General features: G+C 35.5%; 1 protein-coding gene across 2 annotated transcripts in view; it reads right to left on the bottom strand.

Moving 5' to 3' along the window:
• The window catches only part of PTPRR (protein tyrosine phosphatase receptor type R), a 303,626-nt gene that overhangs the window by 52,549 nt on the left and 231,925 nt on the right, over window positions 1-19,152 (bottom strand). For both annotated transcript variants that reach the window (XM_066368559.1, XM_066368560.1), the window contains 2 exons: window positions 4,101-4,287; window positions 718-802 (listed from right to left, as the gene is read on the bottom strand). In XM_066368559.1, the coding sequence (XP_066224656.1) occupies window positions 718-802; window positions 4,101-4,287 (272 nt within the window). The remainder of the gene's footprint in view (window positions 1-717; window positions 803-4,100; window positions 4,288-19,152) is intronic.

Here is a 19,152-nt window from a genome sequence, read left to right on the forward strand (position 1 = left end):
GGGTGCTTTGCCCATTTTTTAAATTGAGTTATTTATCTTTTTAATAATAATTGAGTTACAAGAGTTCTTATATATTCTAGATAAAAGTCCCTCAGTAGATGTGTAATTTACAAATGTTTTCTCCCATCTTATAAGTCATCTTTTATTTTTGATAGTGTCCTCTGAAGCACAATGCTCTAATTTTGATGAAGGTCAATTTATCTGTTTTGTTGTTGTTGTTTGTACTTTTGGTGTCATATCTATGAAATCATTTACTAATTTAAGGCCTTGAAGATTTACATCTGTTTTATACTAAGACTTTTATAATTTTAGCTTTTACCTTTAGGTCTCTGATCCACTTGTACATGGTGTGAGGCAGGGTCCCATTTTATTGTTTTGCCTGTGAATATCTATTGTCTCAACACCACTTGTTGAAAAGACAATTTTTTCCACATTGAATTGATTGAAACCTCAATGAAAATCAATTATAATGTGTGGCATAATACTATTTAAGAACCATGTATTTACTAGAATTATGAGTTGATCACTATAATAAGAGTCATACAAGATAAAGTTATTAATCTTAGATCATTTAAATAATTATTAGTCTCGATATGTGTTTGCAACTCCAAATTTGGTGTGTATGTGGAAGTTGCGATGATGGGAAACTGTGAGGCAGGGGTAAATGGGGGGAGGCTTATACTTTACAATGCAAACTCTTTAATTCAAGAAACTTACTTGGCAAAATGGTCTTATAACGATTTTTAGTTCCGTGACGTGGAATGTCAATTTCTTTGGGATCCACAAAGTTCATAGGTATTTCCTGCAAAAATAAATGATATAAAATTAGTGCATCTAATGCTTCCACAAAGAAAATCTTCACAGGGGAGCATCTGTTTCAAAGCTCTACTGGACTTCAAAGTCAATTATAAAGAACAGACTACCACCTCTGGTTGACCAACACCCTTCCTTTTATAAACATATCAGCTGTGCCCTGACAAGCTGACTCTAAGAAAAGCTTGTCTGTGTTAGAAAGCATTATTTTATGGATAGTTATTAAAAAAACATATAAAAACTTTTGTTAGATTTTAAGAATTCTGTTCTGAATAATTGCCGAAAACACATAAATAGGAAGCTGAAATTGGTATTTTAACAATGTATACAAATTTCTTCAAATCTTTATGCAAATTCAGTGCCCAAAATTTCTCTATCCAGTGTTTCTCAAACTTTTTGAAGTTGGGACACATTTAAAATTCTATAAATAATTGTAGAAGCACTATATACAAATTTCTGAGAAATATGTTATAGTAATTAAGTCAAATACTAAAGAAAATAAATATACAGTCCAAGCATGCTTTTGTGGTAATTAAATGAAATATGAGAAAATTAAATTTATTCTGACATTAAAAAACATTTTTATGTTACATTTTTTGAGTTATGCTTTTTAGAATTCATAAAAAAGAGGGGTTAAAAAATTTAAAAAAATGACAAAAGAGTTATCTTTATATATATATATATAAAGATAGATACATTCTTAGTAAGATTTAGTAAATTTGGCAGGTCCCTGCTGGAATGTGTTAAGTTTTTTCATTCTTGTGTTTATAAGAAACATGAGCCTGATGTGTCCTAGCAATTTCTTCAATGTTTGGGCATATATTTGAAAGGCAAACTCATTTCCTCATCAATACATTGAAGAATTCCTCTCTTTTTACTTTTAATTGTGTTGAGGGTAGAAAATCCTAATTCACATAAATAGGATGTTGAAAATTGTTGTAAAATGTTCAAAGGTTTTTTAGATATTGCCACATATTCTTCTTTTATAGAAATCCAAAAGGCTTCAAGAGACAATTTCTTATGTTTAATCATCAATCCAAAACTCTCACCATACATATCATCTTAACTTTACACCAAACAAAGGATAGAAGAAACTAGCCTCCAGTCTTTCCTGGGAACATGGGGAGTAGTGTAAACAATCCAGCACCACAGCTTAACAGCCTTTTGCAACCTAATCAGACAAGTGAGGTAGGGGTTGGGCAGACTGTCAGCTTACAGCCAATTCTCCACACCTCTGTCTCCCAAAAATCTAAACTCCAAAAACCCTGTTGGTTTTTTGGTCCCCAACAGGCACATATTTCTCTAGATTACCATAGGGTGCACCTGGATATCTTCTAGGCACTTTGAGAACCACTGGATTAGACCTTTTTTGGTTTTATTGTTGCTCAAGGGTAATATCCATTTTATAGATATTAAGATTATTAAAACTTCCCTCTGTGAATGATAAGTGGAAAGGGCTTTTTTATTGATTCAAGTGATGATGGTATAATTTTTTTATTTTTTATTTTTTGGTTTTAAAGAATGCTTTATAATTGAACTGTTCCTATTGTAGACAGTATTCAGATACTGTTTTCTACCACTTAAAAAATATAAATATTCTTTCTCAGTCAGAATATATGTCATGTGCCTTAAATAACTGAGAGAGAACAATTAGAGCAGAAGTAGTTCTGTGGAAATACATTAGACCTAAAAGGTGAGCATCTCTGCTGGCTCGTAAAAAAACCAATAAGCCTATTTTCAAAAGGGCTGAGACAAATTTTTAAGTACTTGATTATACAAAACACTATATTCTCTAACTTAATATTTCACAAAGGATTGTTAATATAAGGTTAATGTGAAATAAAATAACTTTTATCTCTGTATCACATAAAATAATATTCTTGTTACTTAAACTTTCTCCACTGGAAAATATAACTCAGAAACTTAATATCCATTTGAAGGAAAGAAACTATCTATAAATTAATTCAAATTGTCCTAGTTTTCAGTCAACTAAAAATTTGAGAAAAGCCTGACTACATTATGAATTTGAGACTTGGTCTACAAAGAAGGAGTAGTATACTCTGAAAATATCATTTCCTAAACTCGTATTATTCTAGATAAATAAAATATTTATGCCTACTCTCTGCTCTAACTAACTTTTAAAATTCTCAGTCCAAGTTACCAAAATATGCAAAATTGTTGAATAGTCAGTAGAAACCATATATTCATGTTTGGTGATTTCAAAGAGGTCAGTCTGTTTTGGCAAAGCCGCGAGTAGGTGATAACTTTATTCCTCCCACGTTCCTTCCTGTTTCTGGCTCACACTGACAGTTTGTCATCTTCCAGCATTATCTCTTTCCTTGGTTCTCCTTGTTGGCCCCCCATCTTTCCATTAAAGGAAGCGGGCTCTGTCAAGGGCTTATCTTAAAGAACAAAGACTCTGATTCTGGAAAAGAATAATGGGTGTATCTTTGACGACTTGTGTGATCACTGACTGGACACATTATCTCTCTAAGTCTCATTTTCTTTATATATATAAAATATAACACTACCAAGTCTACTTTAAAAAACTGCATGTTTGCATTTTATTTTAAATGCTTAATAGTCATTGATGAGGCTAATAGTAGGTCTTAACCCACTGCTGGATCTCTCACCATTTAGGATAGTTGCAAATATCTCAATGGAATGATATCTGAATGGTGAATTTATTATTCTAAACAGTTATGTCTTAAGATGTACCACTGATTTAAGATGCAAAGTGATCTATAGCATAGATATTACTCTTGGGCAACAATGAGACCGAAGAAGGTCTAATCTATCTACATGCTCTCTGAGTAGAACTGTGTTTTCATGAACTAAGTTATCACTGGCAACACTGTTGAGTCACCATCTTTTTTGGCTGAAACTCACAATCACTTATTATGCCATATTTGATCTTCTCCTGTGTTCCTTCATTTATTAAAGAACATCCTGTTGCTCAGGGTAGAACACTGGGGTGTCATCCTGAACTTCCCCAAACAGTGACAGCAAGACTGTTCCTCCTTGGGATGCTCTTCGCTGTCCAGCTCCTCTTGCCACTTCTTTGTCTGGCTATCTCTTATACGCTCTGCCTTACTTTAGTCATCACACTCTAGTTGAACACATCAATAGTTGATGAGTTTCCGGGTAGATCTAAAACCCTTGTACTTAACCTTGTGAAGTGTAACCATTTGTTTATTGTTCAGTGGAGGGTCATGCCATTTCAGTATGTGCCTCTAGTGCCTCATTTATCAAAATACCTAACAAAGGGTGAATAATAACAGGCTTACCATGAATTCACTTTGGAGTAAATGTGAATTTTCCACGACATCCCTTAGCTGTGATCTTGTGAGAATTCGACTGGCTGATTGTAGATACTCCATTGCTACCTTCTCCCGTGGAGTTGGTATAGCCACAAAGGGTTCAACATTTCCCAAACTAGTCATGTCCAATGTAAGAGATACATTGGACCCTCGTCTACATTGGAGAAGAATGTTATTAAGTTTAAACACAACACGAATAACTTTGGTTACACAAAATTGTCTTTCTGTGTATACATACAGTTTAGTGAACACCTTTACAGAAATAAGGACCAAATACCTTTTTCTCTTATTGTTCCATAGTTGAGTATAGCAACTATCCTAGTCTCTTTACAGGAAATTGAGCTTTTTTTTTTTGTATTTTTCTGAAGTGAGAAGCAGGGAGGCAGAGAGACAGACTCCCGCATGTGCCCGACTGAGATCCACCCGGCAAGCCCACTAGAGGGTAATGCTCTGCCCATCTGTGGCATTGCTCTGTTGCAACCAGAGCCATCCTAGTGCCGGGGGCAGAGGCCATGTAGCTATTCTCAGTGCCCAGGCCAACTTTGTCTAATGGAGCCTTGGCTGCAGGAGGGGAAGAGAGAGAAAGAGAGAGAAAGGAGAGAGGGAAGGGTGGAGAAGCAGATGTGTACTTCTGTGTGCTCTGGCCAGGAATCAAACCCAAGACTTCTACATGCTGGGCCAAAGCTCTATCACTGAGCCAACCGGCCAGGGCTGAAATTAAACATTTTATTGTTGGAAATAACTCTGAATTGAGAAAATGAACTATAATTTATTAATGGATATATTTGTTATGGAAATAATAGGATGGTTAATCATATTAATAAAAATTTTAGAAAAAATAAACATCATATTTGAATTAAGGAATCAGACATAACACAAACCAACTTTGTATGCCTGAGAGTCCAGTTTATAAATAATATAACCATCTAATATTTTTGACATATTCTGTAGTCATGATTTTACTGGCCATGGGAAGCTCTGAGGGGAAAATAAAACCCTTTATTTTAGTTTAAATTATTGGCATTGAAATAGAATTAAAATTATTTTAAATGTGTATTTTTTTATAACTTCTGAGTGAATGTCTAAAGAATAGCATTTGCATCTTCCATTTATGTATATATGCATATATACATATATACATGTTTACATTTACACACATATGTTTATATATATATATATTTAACTCTGTGGTAAACTTATAAAGGACCATAGGGATTACAGACCCTTATTCTGAGTTACAATATTTTTCTCCCTCCGTCATTTCTCTCCTTTTGTTGGGAGGAGAAGTAAGGCTCTTTCAGCTTATAAGGGTTCCTAGTGTGCTGGATAGAAGGTGTGAATGCCTCTTAGCAGAAACATTAGCTGTGTGGAACCAAAGAGTAACTCTAAAATGGCATGTGCAAGACTGAGGGTAAAAGTCAGAAATTGTGCTCCCAAGAATTGTTAAATTTAAAGGGGCCTTCAGTATATGTCAGGTGATTAAATATGGTGCCAAGTGGTTGGTGTCCCAAGGAAAGAGAGAACAGGGTAAAACAGGGTAAAACGAATGGGAGTAAAGGCAGTAAGAGTAGATACCAGGCCCAGCATATTGTTTCCTGTGAATGATATCTTACAATCTTATTATGGAGTACTACATCAGAAATTATTCAAGTGGCTAGATCTTAATTGTAAACAATAGAAATTATTAGAACATAGAACAAAAAATCCCATTGAACAAAAACATATCAGTTCCTTCCTCCTATGTGTATGCCTCTGGTTGCAGCTTTGGTGCCATTCTAGAATTTGATGTATGGTGTCATTTTTATTAGATTCTGAATGGTTTGTAGTTGTAGTTTTAATTCCTCCTTTAACTTGATGGTTATGTGTTTGTACTTACTCTTTTCCTACTGGTTTGGTCAAAGGCTGAGATTTGTATGTGAGCCTTTCACAGCAATTGTGTTTGTTATTTTTCCTTATATTTCTATTAGTCTTAACTATATATATATATATACATATATATGTCTTAGATACTGTATTTCTTGAAGAAATTTATAATTATATCTTCACTGTAAAGTTTTACCAACATGAATACTTTCTCATTAATTTTATGTTTGTTTTCATATCTGAATTTAAAAAAAATTAATATTGACATCACTGCTATTTTTGTGGCATGCTCTTGAAAAACCTTTTCTAGTTCCTATTAGTATTTTAACTCTTTTGCATATCACTACAGGAGGGATTACTGGACAGCATTCTGGATAGCCCTAAAATATCACCTACCTGTTAGAAGGATGTTTGTCCCCTTCCGTGTGTGTGTGTGTGTGTGTGTGTGTGTGTGTGTGTGTGTGTGTGTGTGTGTGTTGGCGGTGAGTGATGGTGCCCCTGTATTTCTGGATAAAAGGTTGATAGCTGAAGAGGAGCAAAGAGTGGTTTTGCTTTCAGGTCAAGAATTTTAATCTATTTTTAGTGGGAAAGCAGTTTCTAAAGTTTCTCAAGCCAGTTCTTCTGACCTCTAAATTGGCAGAAATTCCTTACTGATTCTGATAATAGGTAATAGGTTGTCTATTGGTCTTAGTTTTAGTGTATTTGTGAGAATCCGGCTTTTGCTTGTTTCATAAGCATTTTAGTAAAGGTTTGGAATAGGCTGCTTAAGGGGTGGATAATCATATAGCATATTAAACTATTACTCTACTCAGTCAATTTTCAGTTTCAAAGACAAAAGTATCGGCAGTCTGTCAACTGAAAGACAAGCAATGCCACAGAGGTTTAATAGAAGGTGATTTTCTCCATTCAGAGTGCTCAGAGCACATGTATAAAGGAGGAGGCACTGGAGTTGGGCCTTTAAAGTAAAAAGTCAGCCTGACCAGGTGGTGGCGCAGTGGATAGAGCATCGGACTGGAATGCAGAGGACCCAGGTTAGAGACCCCAAGGTCTCCAGCTTGAGCGTGGGCTCATCTGGTTTGAGCAAAAGCTCACCAGCTTGAACCCAAGGTCGCTGGCTCGAGCAAGGGGTCACTCGCTCTGCTGAAAGGCCGCGGTCAAGGCACATATGAGAAAGCAATCAATGAACAACTAAGGTGTCGCAATGAAAAACTGATGATTGATGCTTCTCATCTCTCTCCATTCCTGTCTGTCTGTCCCTGTCTATCTGAGTCTCTTTCTGTCTCTGTTAAAAAAAAAAAAAAGTAAAAGTTCAGTGGGTGCACTTGAGAATGAGGGTTATTTCAGAGAGAGAACACCTGGCAGGAGAAAAAGCATGGAAATAAATGATAAGACATCTTTGAGAAATGGCATATCAGCAGTTTTTGGAATTGGAGGACACGTTTATGTAGGAGAGATGAGAGAGAGAGCAAGAATCATAGAAACGATAAGATTAGTAAAAATGCTCAAATCCTGAAAAGAGAGAATTCAGGACATTAGGTGTTTTAGCTTCTGTCTTGTCTTCCCACAGCCTACCCTGCCCGAGCCTGGGGTTAAAGCCTCTGAGGTTCCATGCCTAAGGTTCATTTGATCTAGCGAGTAAATTTTCCAAGGTTCTGTGGTAAACTGAGAACCAAGAAAACATTTTCATGCAAACTAACTTACTAGAGGAAGAATGACTTTTGTCTGGCAAGAGAAGAAAGGAAACTAGCATTTATTAAACAGCCATTATTTGCCAAGCACTGTGCTAAGCACTTTCATATATGGTATCTCAATCTTCACAGCAGCTATCTGAGGCATTACTTCAACCTATTTCACAGGTGAAGAAATAACTAATTTGGGAGCACAATAGTGGAGCAAAGATTCAATCCAATTTAGAATTGAAAACCCAAGCTCTGTCTGCTTTGTCATCCAAAAGCAAGGGTAGGGTGGGCAAATTATGTTAGACTATACAGTCCCCTCCATGGGGTTGAAGCCAGTTGTTGGGAGGAAGGTCAAGATTACTGAGGTTTAATGTGGAGGCAATACAGTACTCAGGGGTAAAAATTCAATATTTATATTCATCTGGACTCACAAATCCTGCCTCTGCTGTGTCCCTGTGGTGGACCTTTGGTCAGGCTATTTAGCCTTGGTTCATCTCAATTTCCTCCACTTTTGTAAAACAAATAAATAAATGTATTTACTTCAGAGAGTTATCATAAGGATTAACCAGATAGGGTAAGTAAAAGGCTTATAAAAAGCTATGTTTATGATTAAAATTAAATAATAATGAATAAAGTCTTACATAACTCTCACCTTCTTCTCTAAAGGATCTATTTTAAGAGATCTTCACAAAACCTTGAAAATTGTTTATACTGAAATTAACATTTGGAAATCAATGGATAGAATCTACACATTTGTCACTAAAGAAAAACATATCCTTCTTGATTACTTTTTTATCTTAAAATTTCCCTTTGCTATGGCAAATCCATGTCCTCCCAACCCTAAACAATTGTAGAGCGCTTCACCTCAATGCCTCAGACAATGTTTCAAAATTCAATTACAAAGTTCAACTTGCACAGGTTGTTGACTTTACAGAGAGCATTTTCCATGAAACAGCCCTTGTCTTAGTAAGTACTCTCTTTTCCTGCCTGTGAAATATTTCCATAAGATGTCATTATCTAAAACCTCTGCTTTTGTTAATTCTTATTTTCAAGGAACAAACAATATTTAGGTTTACTTAAATATGGTTGGAATTAGGAAATTGTATTAGTAAAATCAACTTAAAAATTTGGAAACTTCCTAGTCATGTCTGTAGTTGGAGAGAAGAGATTAAATACACATCCGTATATATTTTAAAATGTTATTTTTTTTCATGAAAAACAGCATGTTTATTGAAGAAAATTTGTATAATTTAGAAGCTTTAGAAAATTAATTAAAATCACTTGGTCACATAAACTTCACTGGCATTTAAACTGACTTTTTAAATTTGCTATTTTATAGGCAGTAACAGTAGTGTTTTATTCTTTTAATTTTTCTTTCTTTGGTTAGAGAGAAATATATTTTCATGTGACTTGTTCATTTTCCATTCTTATTTTTGAGAATTATCTGTCTATACTCTTTTTTCATATTTCTATTATTACATTAATATATTTATTATATAGATATCAATTATTTATCAAAAAGATCTTTTGCAAATATGCAATTTATTGTTGTTTTAAAATACTGAGGATTTTAAAAAAAGTATATTTCTATTCAGTTAAACATATTTATCTTTCCCTATGTGGTTTCTTATATCACTTAATTTCTGGAAGTTAAGACTTTTTAAAAGTCAATCTTTTAATCTATTTGTAATTTATTTTGGGATAAGGTAAAGGTGAGAATCACCTAGGTTTTTTTTCCCCCAAGAAATAAACTATCAATAATTCTAATACAATTTACTGAACGATCTAGAGAAGTGATGATCTTTATACGTATGGGAATATTAAGTTTTAACTAGCATCACTGACTCATGACTTTACTGAAATAAGAAAATGTAAATTTATTCCAGTTCCCATAAGCCAAAATTGTACGAAGTGGGGATAGAATCAAAAAGACATTTTAAAAATAAAATAAACTTAAGAATTTAAGAGAAAATTTAAATGAAGACACAGGAAAAACATTTAGAGGGAAAAAATCAACAGAAATATGAGGAGACCTGAACCTTTAAGAAAAATAGAATGTGGAAAACTAAGAACTCTTATTAAAAGAGTTTAATAACAAACCCTTATTAAAAACTTTGCTTCTCTTCTGTTGTGTAACTCTGGACAAACTGTTTAGACTTTTTTATGCCTCCTGATTGCTGTTGGACAAAAGGGAACATAATAAAAAGCTTTATCAAGCTCCCACTGTAGCACCAATTATTATTTATGCCAAAAAATAAATAAGAGGGAGGAAATTCAAAAGATACCAATGGAGACAATTGAAGGAAAAAGCAAATTCTTAAGGAAAGGTAAAAGGAATGCAATAAACAGCAAGCTAATTACAATTAAGTAAAAAGGAAAACGTGTGTAAATATTGTGGACCAGGGCCACAGAGAGATTTCAGCAAGAGAATGTAAACAGCTCTCTGCTGAAACTGTTTCATTCTGTATCACTGCTACTAATGACCAAGAGGCAGAAAGAAAAAAAAAAGCTAAAAAAATACAAGAACACTACATTTGAGGGTTATAATAACTAAAAACTAGGTATGTATTTACCTGGTAGTTGGGACTATGTGCTGGACTTTAGAAGCTGGATTTAGGCAGAAGGGATAGACATTCCAGCATCGTGGCCATGGGCTCTAATTCTCAGATCTGACCGATCCTTTAGCAGGACCTTGGCTATTGAGAACAGTTAGGCTTCAAGCCTGGCACCTCATTTAGTAGCCAATAAAGAATGGAGATGAGAGTCAGAGGATAAAATGAAACAAACGATCATTCTGCCTGTAGTCCAGGAAGAAAGTGGAGTACTTCTGAATCTATTGGATTATAAAATTAAGTTTCAGTGAGAAATAGTGGCAGCCTCTTGTCTTGAAGCATTTGAAACTAGAACAGAAAAATATGCATCAAAAGGTTATAAGAAGAATTTAGTACAAAATGTAAGCAGATTTGATCTTTGAGAACTTTTCCAATCATAATTCTTTTTTGATCTGAAAAAATACACATAATTTGTTCAGAGCTGTCTTTATTAGTATACACATCTAATCCTACATGGTGAGAAGTTAGAGGTTTAATATTGACATCCTCCCCAGATACAAGTGTTATAAGTCTAAGACCTCTGGTCCAACCTTCCCTCCTGGTGCAATATAATCATGATGATCACACATTTGACAACCTTGGTTCGATCGTCAAGGTGAGCTTAACCTTACCTCCCAATTTGATTTTTCTTATTTAGTTTTGCTCATTCAATTTGTCCACAAATTAAGTTTTCTAGGTGTCTTCTAATTTAAAAAAAGAAGAAAAACATAGATCTTACTCATTCAAATAAGGGGGAAAACAGTAGTGTAAACTGATTGGCCTACATGGTTCTTTGGAACTCCAGATTCTATCACTTTTAAAGTCCAAGGATAATGGTATTTAATGAAGAGTTTGCTGTTCCTCATCATCTGTTTATTGAATGAATTATATATAGTACAAATGCCCTTTCTGGATCACTTGACAGATGAAAGGGTAAAAAAAAAAAAAAAAAAAAAAAAAAAAAAAAGATATGGAGGGCTAGGAAAGTTAAATTGTGACTTAAATTCAAAGCTCTTGGAAAGTTAAATGTGACATAAATGCTGAAAGAAAAGAATCAGTATTGCGATCGTCCAAAGTAAAATTTCCCAAAGGAAATTCTGTAGGGAAGAAATGTAAAAAGTGTGAAAGGTACCAGGCCCAGACCCAGGAAGAAGATCAATGAATTTCACTCTAAAGCAGGAGGCACGTCAGAAAACGCAGAGAACACTTCTGGTGGGGAAGTGATTGATTTCCCTGCGTGAAAGCACTTAGGGGAACTGTTGCTTTCCCTTTTGAGTGATGATATAAAAAAATTTTGAATTCATATAATGATAGCTGACCTTGTATGTATGTATAAAATAAGCAATTTTACTGCACTTTTTTTATTTTTAAAGTAAAAATAAAAATGATGAAAAACCCATCAATTGAAATTGCTACATTTGTTCTTTAAGCATTGACTTTGGAATCTGAGTTTAAATCAATGCTTCACTTTAGTTCTTTCAGCCCCAGCCTCCTTAATCTGAAAATGGGGATAATAACTAAACTCACAGGGTCGATTTACATTATAAAAGTTAAACAAGCAAAAAGACATAAGCATTTCCAGCCTAGTATATAATACACATATATGAATGATTAAAATAATACTGATCACGTGTTAATTCTTATCTCACTCTATGCATGTGTGGCTGGCTGTGTGGAAGCTATAAGGCATATACACTGATAAATATTTAAAGGAGGCGAGGTGGGAAAGTTGGTTAGTGAAGAGTCAGCAGTGTTTCATATGCAAAGTCAGTGGTTATCTAAGTTGGAACATTTTTCATAGCTCAAGTTTTTTTTATTTTATTTTATTTTATTTTATTTTATTTTTTCATTTTTCTGAAGCTGGAAACAGGGAGAGACAGTCAGACAGACTCCCGCATGCGCCCGACCGGGATCCACCCGGCACGCCCACCATGGGGCGATGCTCTGCCCACCAGGGGGCGATGCTCTGCCCATCCTGGGCGTCGCCATATTGCGACCAGAGCCATTATAGCGCCTGAGGCAGAGGCCACAGAGCCATCCCCAGCGCCCGGGCCATCTTTGCTCCAATGGAGCCTCGGCTGCGGGAGGGGAAGAGAGAGACAGAGAGGAAGGCGCGGCGGAGGGGTGGAGAAGCAAATGGGCGCTTCTCCTATGTGCCCTGGCCGGGAATCGAACCCGGGTCCTCCGCACGCTAGGCCGACGCTCTACCGCTGAGCCAACCGGCCAGGGCCTCATAGCTCAAGTTTTAAAATTCTTGCCTCATACCATGAAAATGAATAACTTTTTTTCAGTTTCAAAAATGTATGTTCACTAGAGAAAAACTATAAATATAGATAACAAAAAGAAAGAAAAATATCCCATAATATCAACACTTAGAATAAGTGCTAATTACATACTGTATATCCTTTTCAAGTTCATATACTTATATACATATATGGCAAAATCTAGATTATTTTTTTACTCCATATAGTCTTTTATGACTTGATTTTTATTTAGCTAACTAGATCATGAATGTCTTTCATGTCTTCAAACACTATTTAAACAGTATTTTCAAATACTATAATATTTCATTGTAGAGATGTACCATAGTTTATGTAAACAAGACCTTATTTTTGGACATTCAGTTGTTTAAAGTTTTTCACCATTGTAGGCAAGAATTCAGATGAATAACCTTGTATCTAAATGTTTGTGCATTTCTGTCCTGGCTGAGTAGCTAAGTTGGTTTGTCCCCATAATGCCATACACGTTCCATCCCTGGTCAGGGCACATACAGGAACCAGTGAATGCATAAATAACAAACTGAAGCTTCTCCCTCTCTCTCTCTCCCATTCTCTCTCTTAAAATCAGTCAATAAGTAAAAAGATTTTTAAAATGTTTGTGCATTTCCATGATTATTTGTAGGTCAAGGAGTTTTTAAAATTAACTTAAAATCTCTGAGTTTGGAGAAGTTAGTGGACACATGGAATGTAGAAGCGGCATGAGGTTGACTCTTGGGGTAAACTGAAATTGAATTAGCTTAGACTCTCTTTAACTCTTGTTTTTGCAGTAGCTCCCTAGTAAGGTTTCTTAACTTAAAATTTCCTAGTCCAATATGTTTTCCTCTAGATTTCACCAGAATGATGTTTGAGCACGGCAAATATAATACTAAAATAAATAGCTATCCTTGGACATAAGATGCTTTCCCATCTATTCTCTGCGTATTTCTCCAGCCTCATGTCCTATCTTGTCCTTATCCAGAGAGAGAGAGAGAGAGAGAGAGAGAGAGAGAGAGAGAGGAAGGAAGAGGGGAAGGGAGGGAGAGAGAGAAGCATCAACTCGTTGTTTCACTCAGTTGTTCTATTTAGTTGTGCACTCATTAATTGCTCCTCCTATGTGTCCTGACCAGGGGTTGAACCTACTGGATGGACGCTCTATCCACTGAGCCACCAGGCCAGGGCTGGAAAGTGACTCTTTTTGTCTGTATGAATGAATGGTTGCAAATGAACTGGTTAGGGTAATGTTATGTGTAATTACTGTGCTCTGATGGCTTTTTTAATCCTTCTGAAAATAGGAGAACTGGGGATCATATTGGAAAGAGTTTGGAAATTTAGAATGGGGAAGCCAAGCTTAGCCAGGTATAGAAAATGTTATGGTTTATATTTAGTTTGAGTCTTATTCAAATATCAATGAAGTCTGAGCATTAACACCCTGAAGAGCCCTGGTAATTTTGTTCTACAAAAGAAAAAAATAGTAGTGCTTTGTCTTGTAACCAAGTATGACTAATTTTTACTCTTTTTTGGGGATTTGGTATTGTTTTGACTGACACTCATGGTGAGGAGGCTGTATCTCTTTTAACAAAAGAACAAAATGATGGTAGCTCTAATTTTAGTTCCAAAGTTTAGTTGTTCCAAGTTCATATAATTAGTTAACAAAAAGATGATGTTGAAGAAATATTAATAAGTCTTAATAAATAAACTATTCTTTCTAAAATGGGAAATCTTTCTTTGAATTTTAGCTGATAAACACCCACAAAATATTTTCTAAGTAACAATGCAATGCTAACTTCCTGTCTCTTTGAGCAATCAATTATCAAAAAACTCTTTTAGCATTGAATATTACAACTAAATTAAATATATTTATTTACTTTAAAGATCCAAAATGACACATTATAACAATCTATAGAACTCAACTAAAATGTGAATTATCCAAAAATATACAACTTCTCATCTTCAGTTCTTTTTTTTACAGCATCTGCTTGTGCAGCCCAACTTTTTAAAAATGAATTCTGCAATCTGCAGAGAAATCTCTGTTTGCAGATACCATGATCTCATGTAGAGGAAACATCAAGGAATCCACACAAAAAATTAAAAGCAATATTCGAGTTCCACAAGGTTGCATCATACAAAATCAAAATAAGAAATCAATTGTATTTCTATGTATTAGTAATGAATAATCTGAAAGTGAAATTAAGAAAACACTTCTATTTACAATATCATCAAAGAGAATAAAATGCTTAGGAATAAACTTTGAAAAAAGTGCAAGAGTTATATACTGAGAAATATAAAATGTTATTGAAAAAATTAAGAGGACCTAAAAAATGGAAGGAAAACCATGTTTATGTATCAGAAGACATTATTATTATTTTTATTATTATTGGGTGATGGGTATGCAACATAGTCAAATGTCAAAATAACCTGGAGATGTTTTCTCTAAACCTATGTACCCTGATTGACCAATGTCACCCCATTAAAATTAATAAACAATTTTAAAAAATAGAAGACTTATTATTGTTAAGATGGCAATACTTCTGAATTTAATCTGCAGAGTCAACACAATCCCTTTCAAAATCAGTGTTGGCTATTTTGCAGAAATTGACAATCTGATCTTAAAATTTATATGGAAATTCAAGGATCCCAGAATGGCCAAAATCATCTCGAAAAAGAACAAAGGTGGAGGATTCACAATTCCTGAATTCAAAACTTACTATAAAGCCACACTAAGCAAAGCAGTAAGGTATCAGCATAAGAGTAGACATATAGCTCAATGGAATATAATTGAGAATCTGAAGGTAAGATTCTCACATATGAAAACATAAAAAAAGATGTTTAACAACTAAAGTGTTCTTTAACAAATGACTAAAGAATCAAAAGATGTGGTTTATATATACAATAAGATACTACTCAGTCATAAGAAAAGATAAAATACTGCCATTTGCAACAATATGGGCAGATCTTGAGAATATATACCACTAGTAAAATAAGTGAGATGGAAAAAGTAAAAAACCATATGATTTCACTGATATGTGGGATACAGAACTGAAGCCATCAAACAAATAAGACAAACAAAAACTCATTGACACATACAACAATAGGGTGGTTACCAGAGGAGAAGAGTGGTGGAGGGAGAGGAAGAAGAGGGTAAAGGAGTCAAATACATGATGACCAAAGGAGGCTTGACTTTGAGTGGTGAACACACAATGCAGTATATAGATGATGTATTACAGAATTTTATACTTAAAACCTATACAATTTTATTAACTAATGTCATCCAAATAAATTTAATAAAATTAAAAAAAAGACATTCCACATTATTAGGCATCATAAAATCAAAACTACAAGAAGATAACACTTCACTCTTACTAGGATGACTATAATAAAACAGATAGACAATGACAAGTGCTGGTGAAGATATAGAAAAATTGGAGCCCGCATCATTGCTGATGGGAATGTAAAATGGGGTAGCTGCTTTGGGAAAACAGTTTGGCAGTTCCTCAAAAAGTTAAACCTATAGTTACCAGGTGATCAGCAATTGTACCCCCTGGTGTATATCCAAGAGAAATGCAAACACCTGTCCACATAAAAACTTGACCTGAATGTTTATAGCAACATTATACATAATAACCAAAAATGAAAACAATCAAAAGGTCCATCAACTAAATTCTTATATAAAATGTGATATATCCATACAATGTAATATTATTCAGCCACAAGAAGGAATGAGGTATTGATACAACATTCATATTTGCTACAACGTAAATAAATCTTGAAAATATGGTAAGTAAAAGAAACCACACACAAAATTGGTCACGTATTTTATGATTCCATTTATATAAAATGTCCAGAATAGGCAAATCCACAGAGATAGAAGGTAGATTAACAGTTGCCAGAGACGGAGGAGTTGGGAATTGGAGAGTAAATACTAACGGGCATGGAGTTTCTTTTTGAAGCAATATTTTGGAATTAGAGAGCGGTAAAAAAAAAGTGTCAAGATCTTATAATAATCTTTGTTATAATTTTATCATAGTATCATTTTAATGATAAAAATGTTCATCTATTTAAAGTTTTGTTGACAAAAGAAAGAAAGAAAGATAGAAAGATAAAGAAAGAAACAAAAGAAAGAAAGAAAGAAAGAAAGAAAGAAAGAAAGAAAGAAAGAAAGAAAGAAAGAAAGAAAGAAAAAAAGAAAGAAAGAAAAAAAGAAAGAAAGAAAGAAAGAAAAAGAAAAGCCTAACCAGGCTCAGGCAGTGGTGCAGTGGATAGAGAGCACTGACCTGGGACGCTGAGGACCCAGGCTCTAAACCTCGAGGTCACCGTCTTGAGAGCAAGCTCACTAGCTTGAGTGTGGAGTTGCTGGCTTGAGCGTGGGATCATAGACATAATCCCATGGTTGCTGACTTGAACCCAAGGTCACTGGCTAGAGTAAAGGGTCACTGGCTCAGCTGGAGTCCCTCAGTCAAGGCACAGATGAGAAAGCAATCAATGAACAACTAAGGTGCTACAACAATGAGTTGACACTTCTCATCTCTCTCCCATCCTGTTTCTCTCACTAAATTTTTTTTAAAAAGAAAGAAAGACAATGGTCCAGAAACACTGAAAACAATTCCCAGAGAGATTGTTTTTACACAGCAGGTGCTATAAAGTTTCTTTGGAAACAAATAGACCCATGGAAAGTGGCAGCTCTGATTATTTGTAGCTGGTGTGACATCTATGGAAAATTTTGTGTTAACATGTAGTGTATGTGTTTGCACAATACAATAAATGTTTTAAAAATAAGGTAGTATAAAAGAAGAATAATACATGTTAGTAAGAATAAATTCCCTTCACGGGCTTCATGAATGAAAACACAGAACCATTTCATCACACAGCTCAATATTTTACACATCTGTATCAAGCAATAACTTCCTAGTGAATGTAGTTGTGGGGACAATTTTTCTTAATATATTTCTGGGTTGTTGTGATGCCCTGCACTGCTTGTATCTTCAATGTATATTTTTTGTTCTCTTGCAGATAAATATTAAATTATTATCTCTTTACACACACACACACATAGGTGCATACACATATGCCAGAAATCTAATAAGGGTATATTCTATTTTCCCAGAGCTTATTTGGAATGACTGTTATATGTTTGCAGCAAGAGTGCAAATTTCCTCATTTCTGCCCACTCTGGGAAAGGGTGGGGAAAGTTGCAGAAAAAGAGAAAGTATTGATTTTCACTGACTCCATCCTCCCTCTAACTAGAGTCAAGCAGAAGTACTGGTTTAGTTTTCCATTCAAATCCCAGAGCTATAACCAGCTGACCCTAGGGTAAATGCCCATAATCCAGGGGTTGGGAACCTTTTTTAAAATTACATATTTTAAAATGTAATTCCGTGAGAGCCATACAATATGTTTAACACTAAATACAAGTAAATGTGTGCATTTTATGTAAGACCAACACTTTTAAAGTACAATAAGTCTCTGAATTCTTTTTTTTTTTTTTTTTTTTTTTTTTCATTTCTGAAGCTGGAAACGGGGAGAGACAGTCAGACAGACTCCCGCATGCGCCTGACCGGGATCCACCCGGCACGCCCACCAGGGGCGATGCTCTGCCCACCAGGGGGCGATGCTCTGCCCATCCTGGGCGTCACCATATTGCGACCAGAGCCACTCTAGCGCCTGAGGCAGAGGCCAAGGAGCCATCCCCAGCGCCCGGGCCATCTTTGCTCCAATGGAGCCTTGGCTGCGGGAGGGGAAGAGAGAGACAGAGAGGAAAGCGCGGCGGAGGGGTGGAGAAGCAAATGGGCGCTTCTCCTGTGTGCCCTGGCCGGGAATCGAACCCGGGTCCTCCGCACGCTAGGCCGACGCTCTACCGCTGAGCCAACCGGCCAGGGCTCTGAATTCTTTTTTAATAACGTTGTTATGCTGTTGCTAACCAATGATGAATAAAGTACTTCTTACCATTAATGTGACTTCTGGTGCTGCATGGTTTTGCTGATGGCTTTGTAGTCTGGTTGACACATGGTGAGGTTAAGCTTCATGCAGGCGTTGAGACTTCCATCCGTTAAATGTGATCATAGGTTGGTCTTAACATTCTTTAGATGTAAGAAAGACTGCTCACATGCATACACAGAACCAACATTGTCAGTACAGCAATACTCACATGCTGCAGTGTGTGGTATGTGACGGAAGCGTGTTCCAAGTTTTGACAATCAGTTGATCCACGGGTTGGAAGTTTTTTCATTTCTCCCCACTTGTGTTTGCTCGCCAACTCTGCTTGCTGTCGTGCAAGTCTTTCCAAATCTTCATTCAGTGACTTAAACTTATTCATCCACATGTACAAGCTTCAGGTCAGCAGCTTGTAGCTCAAAATCTCTGACAGAGACACCGGGGATGTAACTCAGGTCAGCACTGTCCACTGCACACTCATGTGGATGGGTGATGAACTTAAAAAGACGAGTGTGCTCATGAAATTCTCCAAAGCGCACTTTGAATGACTGCAGGAGATTAGATGTGAAGCCCGCTAGCTGCTGGAGATCAAGATGTTGAGCAGGGTCAATTGCTGTGCGTGCATCTTTAAACTCTCCCAGTTTTTCAAAAGGTAGTAAACGACCTGTTTCAATGTCAGCGATGAAGAGTTCCAGCTTAT

Source organism: Saccopteryx leptura, chromosome 2 (genome assembly GCF_036850995.1).
Source record: "Saccopteryx leptura isolate mSacLep1 chromosome 2, mSacLep1_pri_phased_curated, whole genome shotgun sequence".
NCBI lineage: Eukaryota > Metazoa > Chordata > Mammalia > Chiroptera > Emballonuridae > Saccopteryx > Saccopteryx leptura.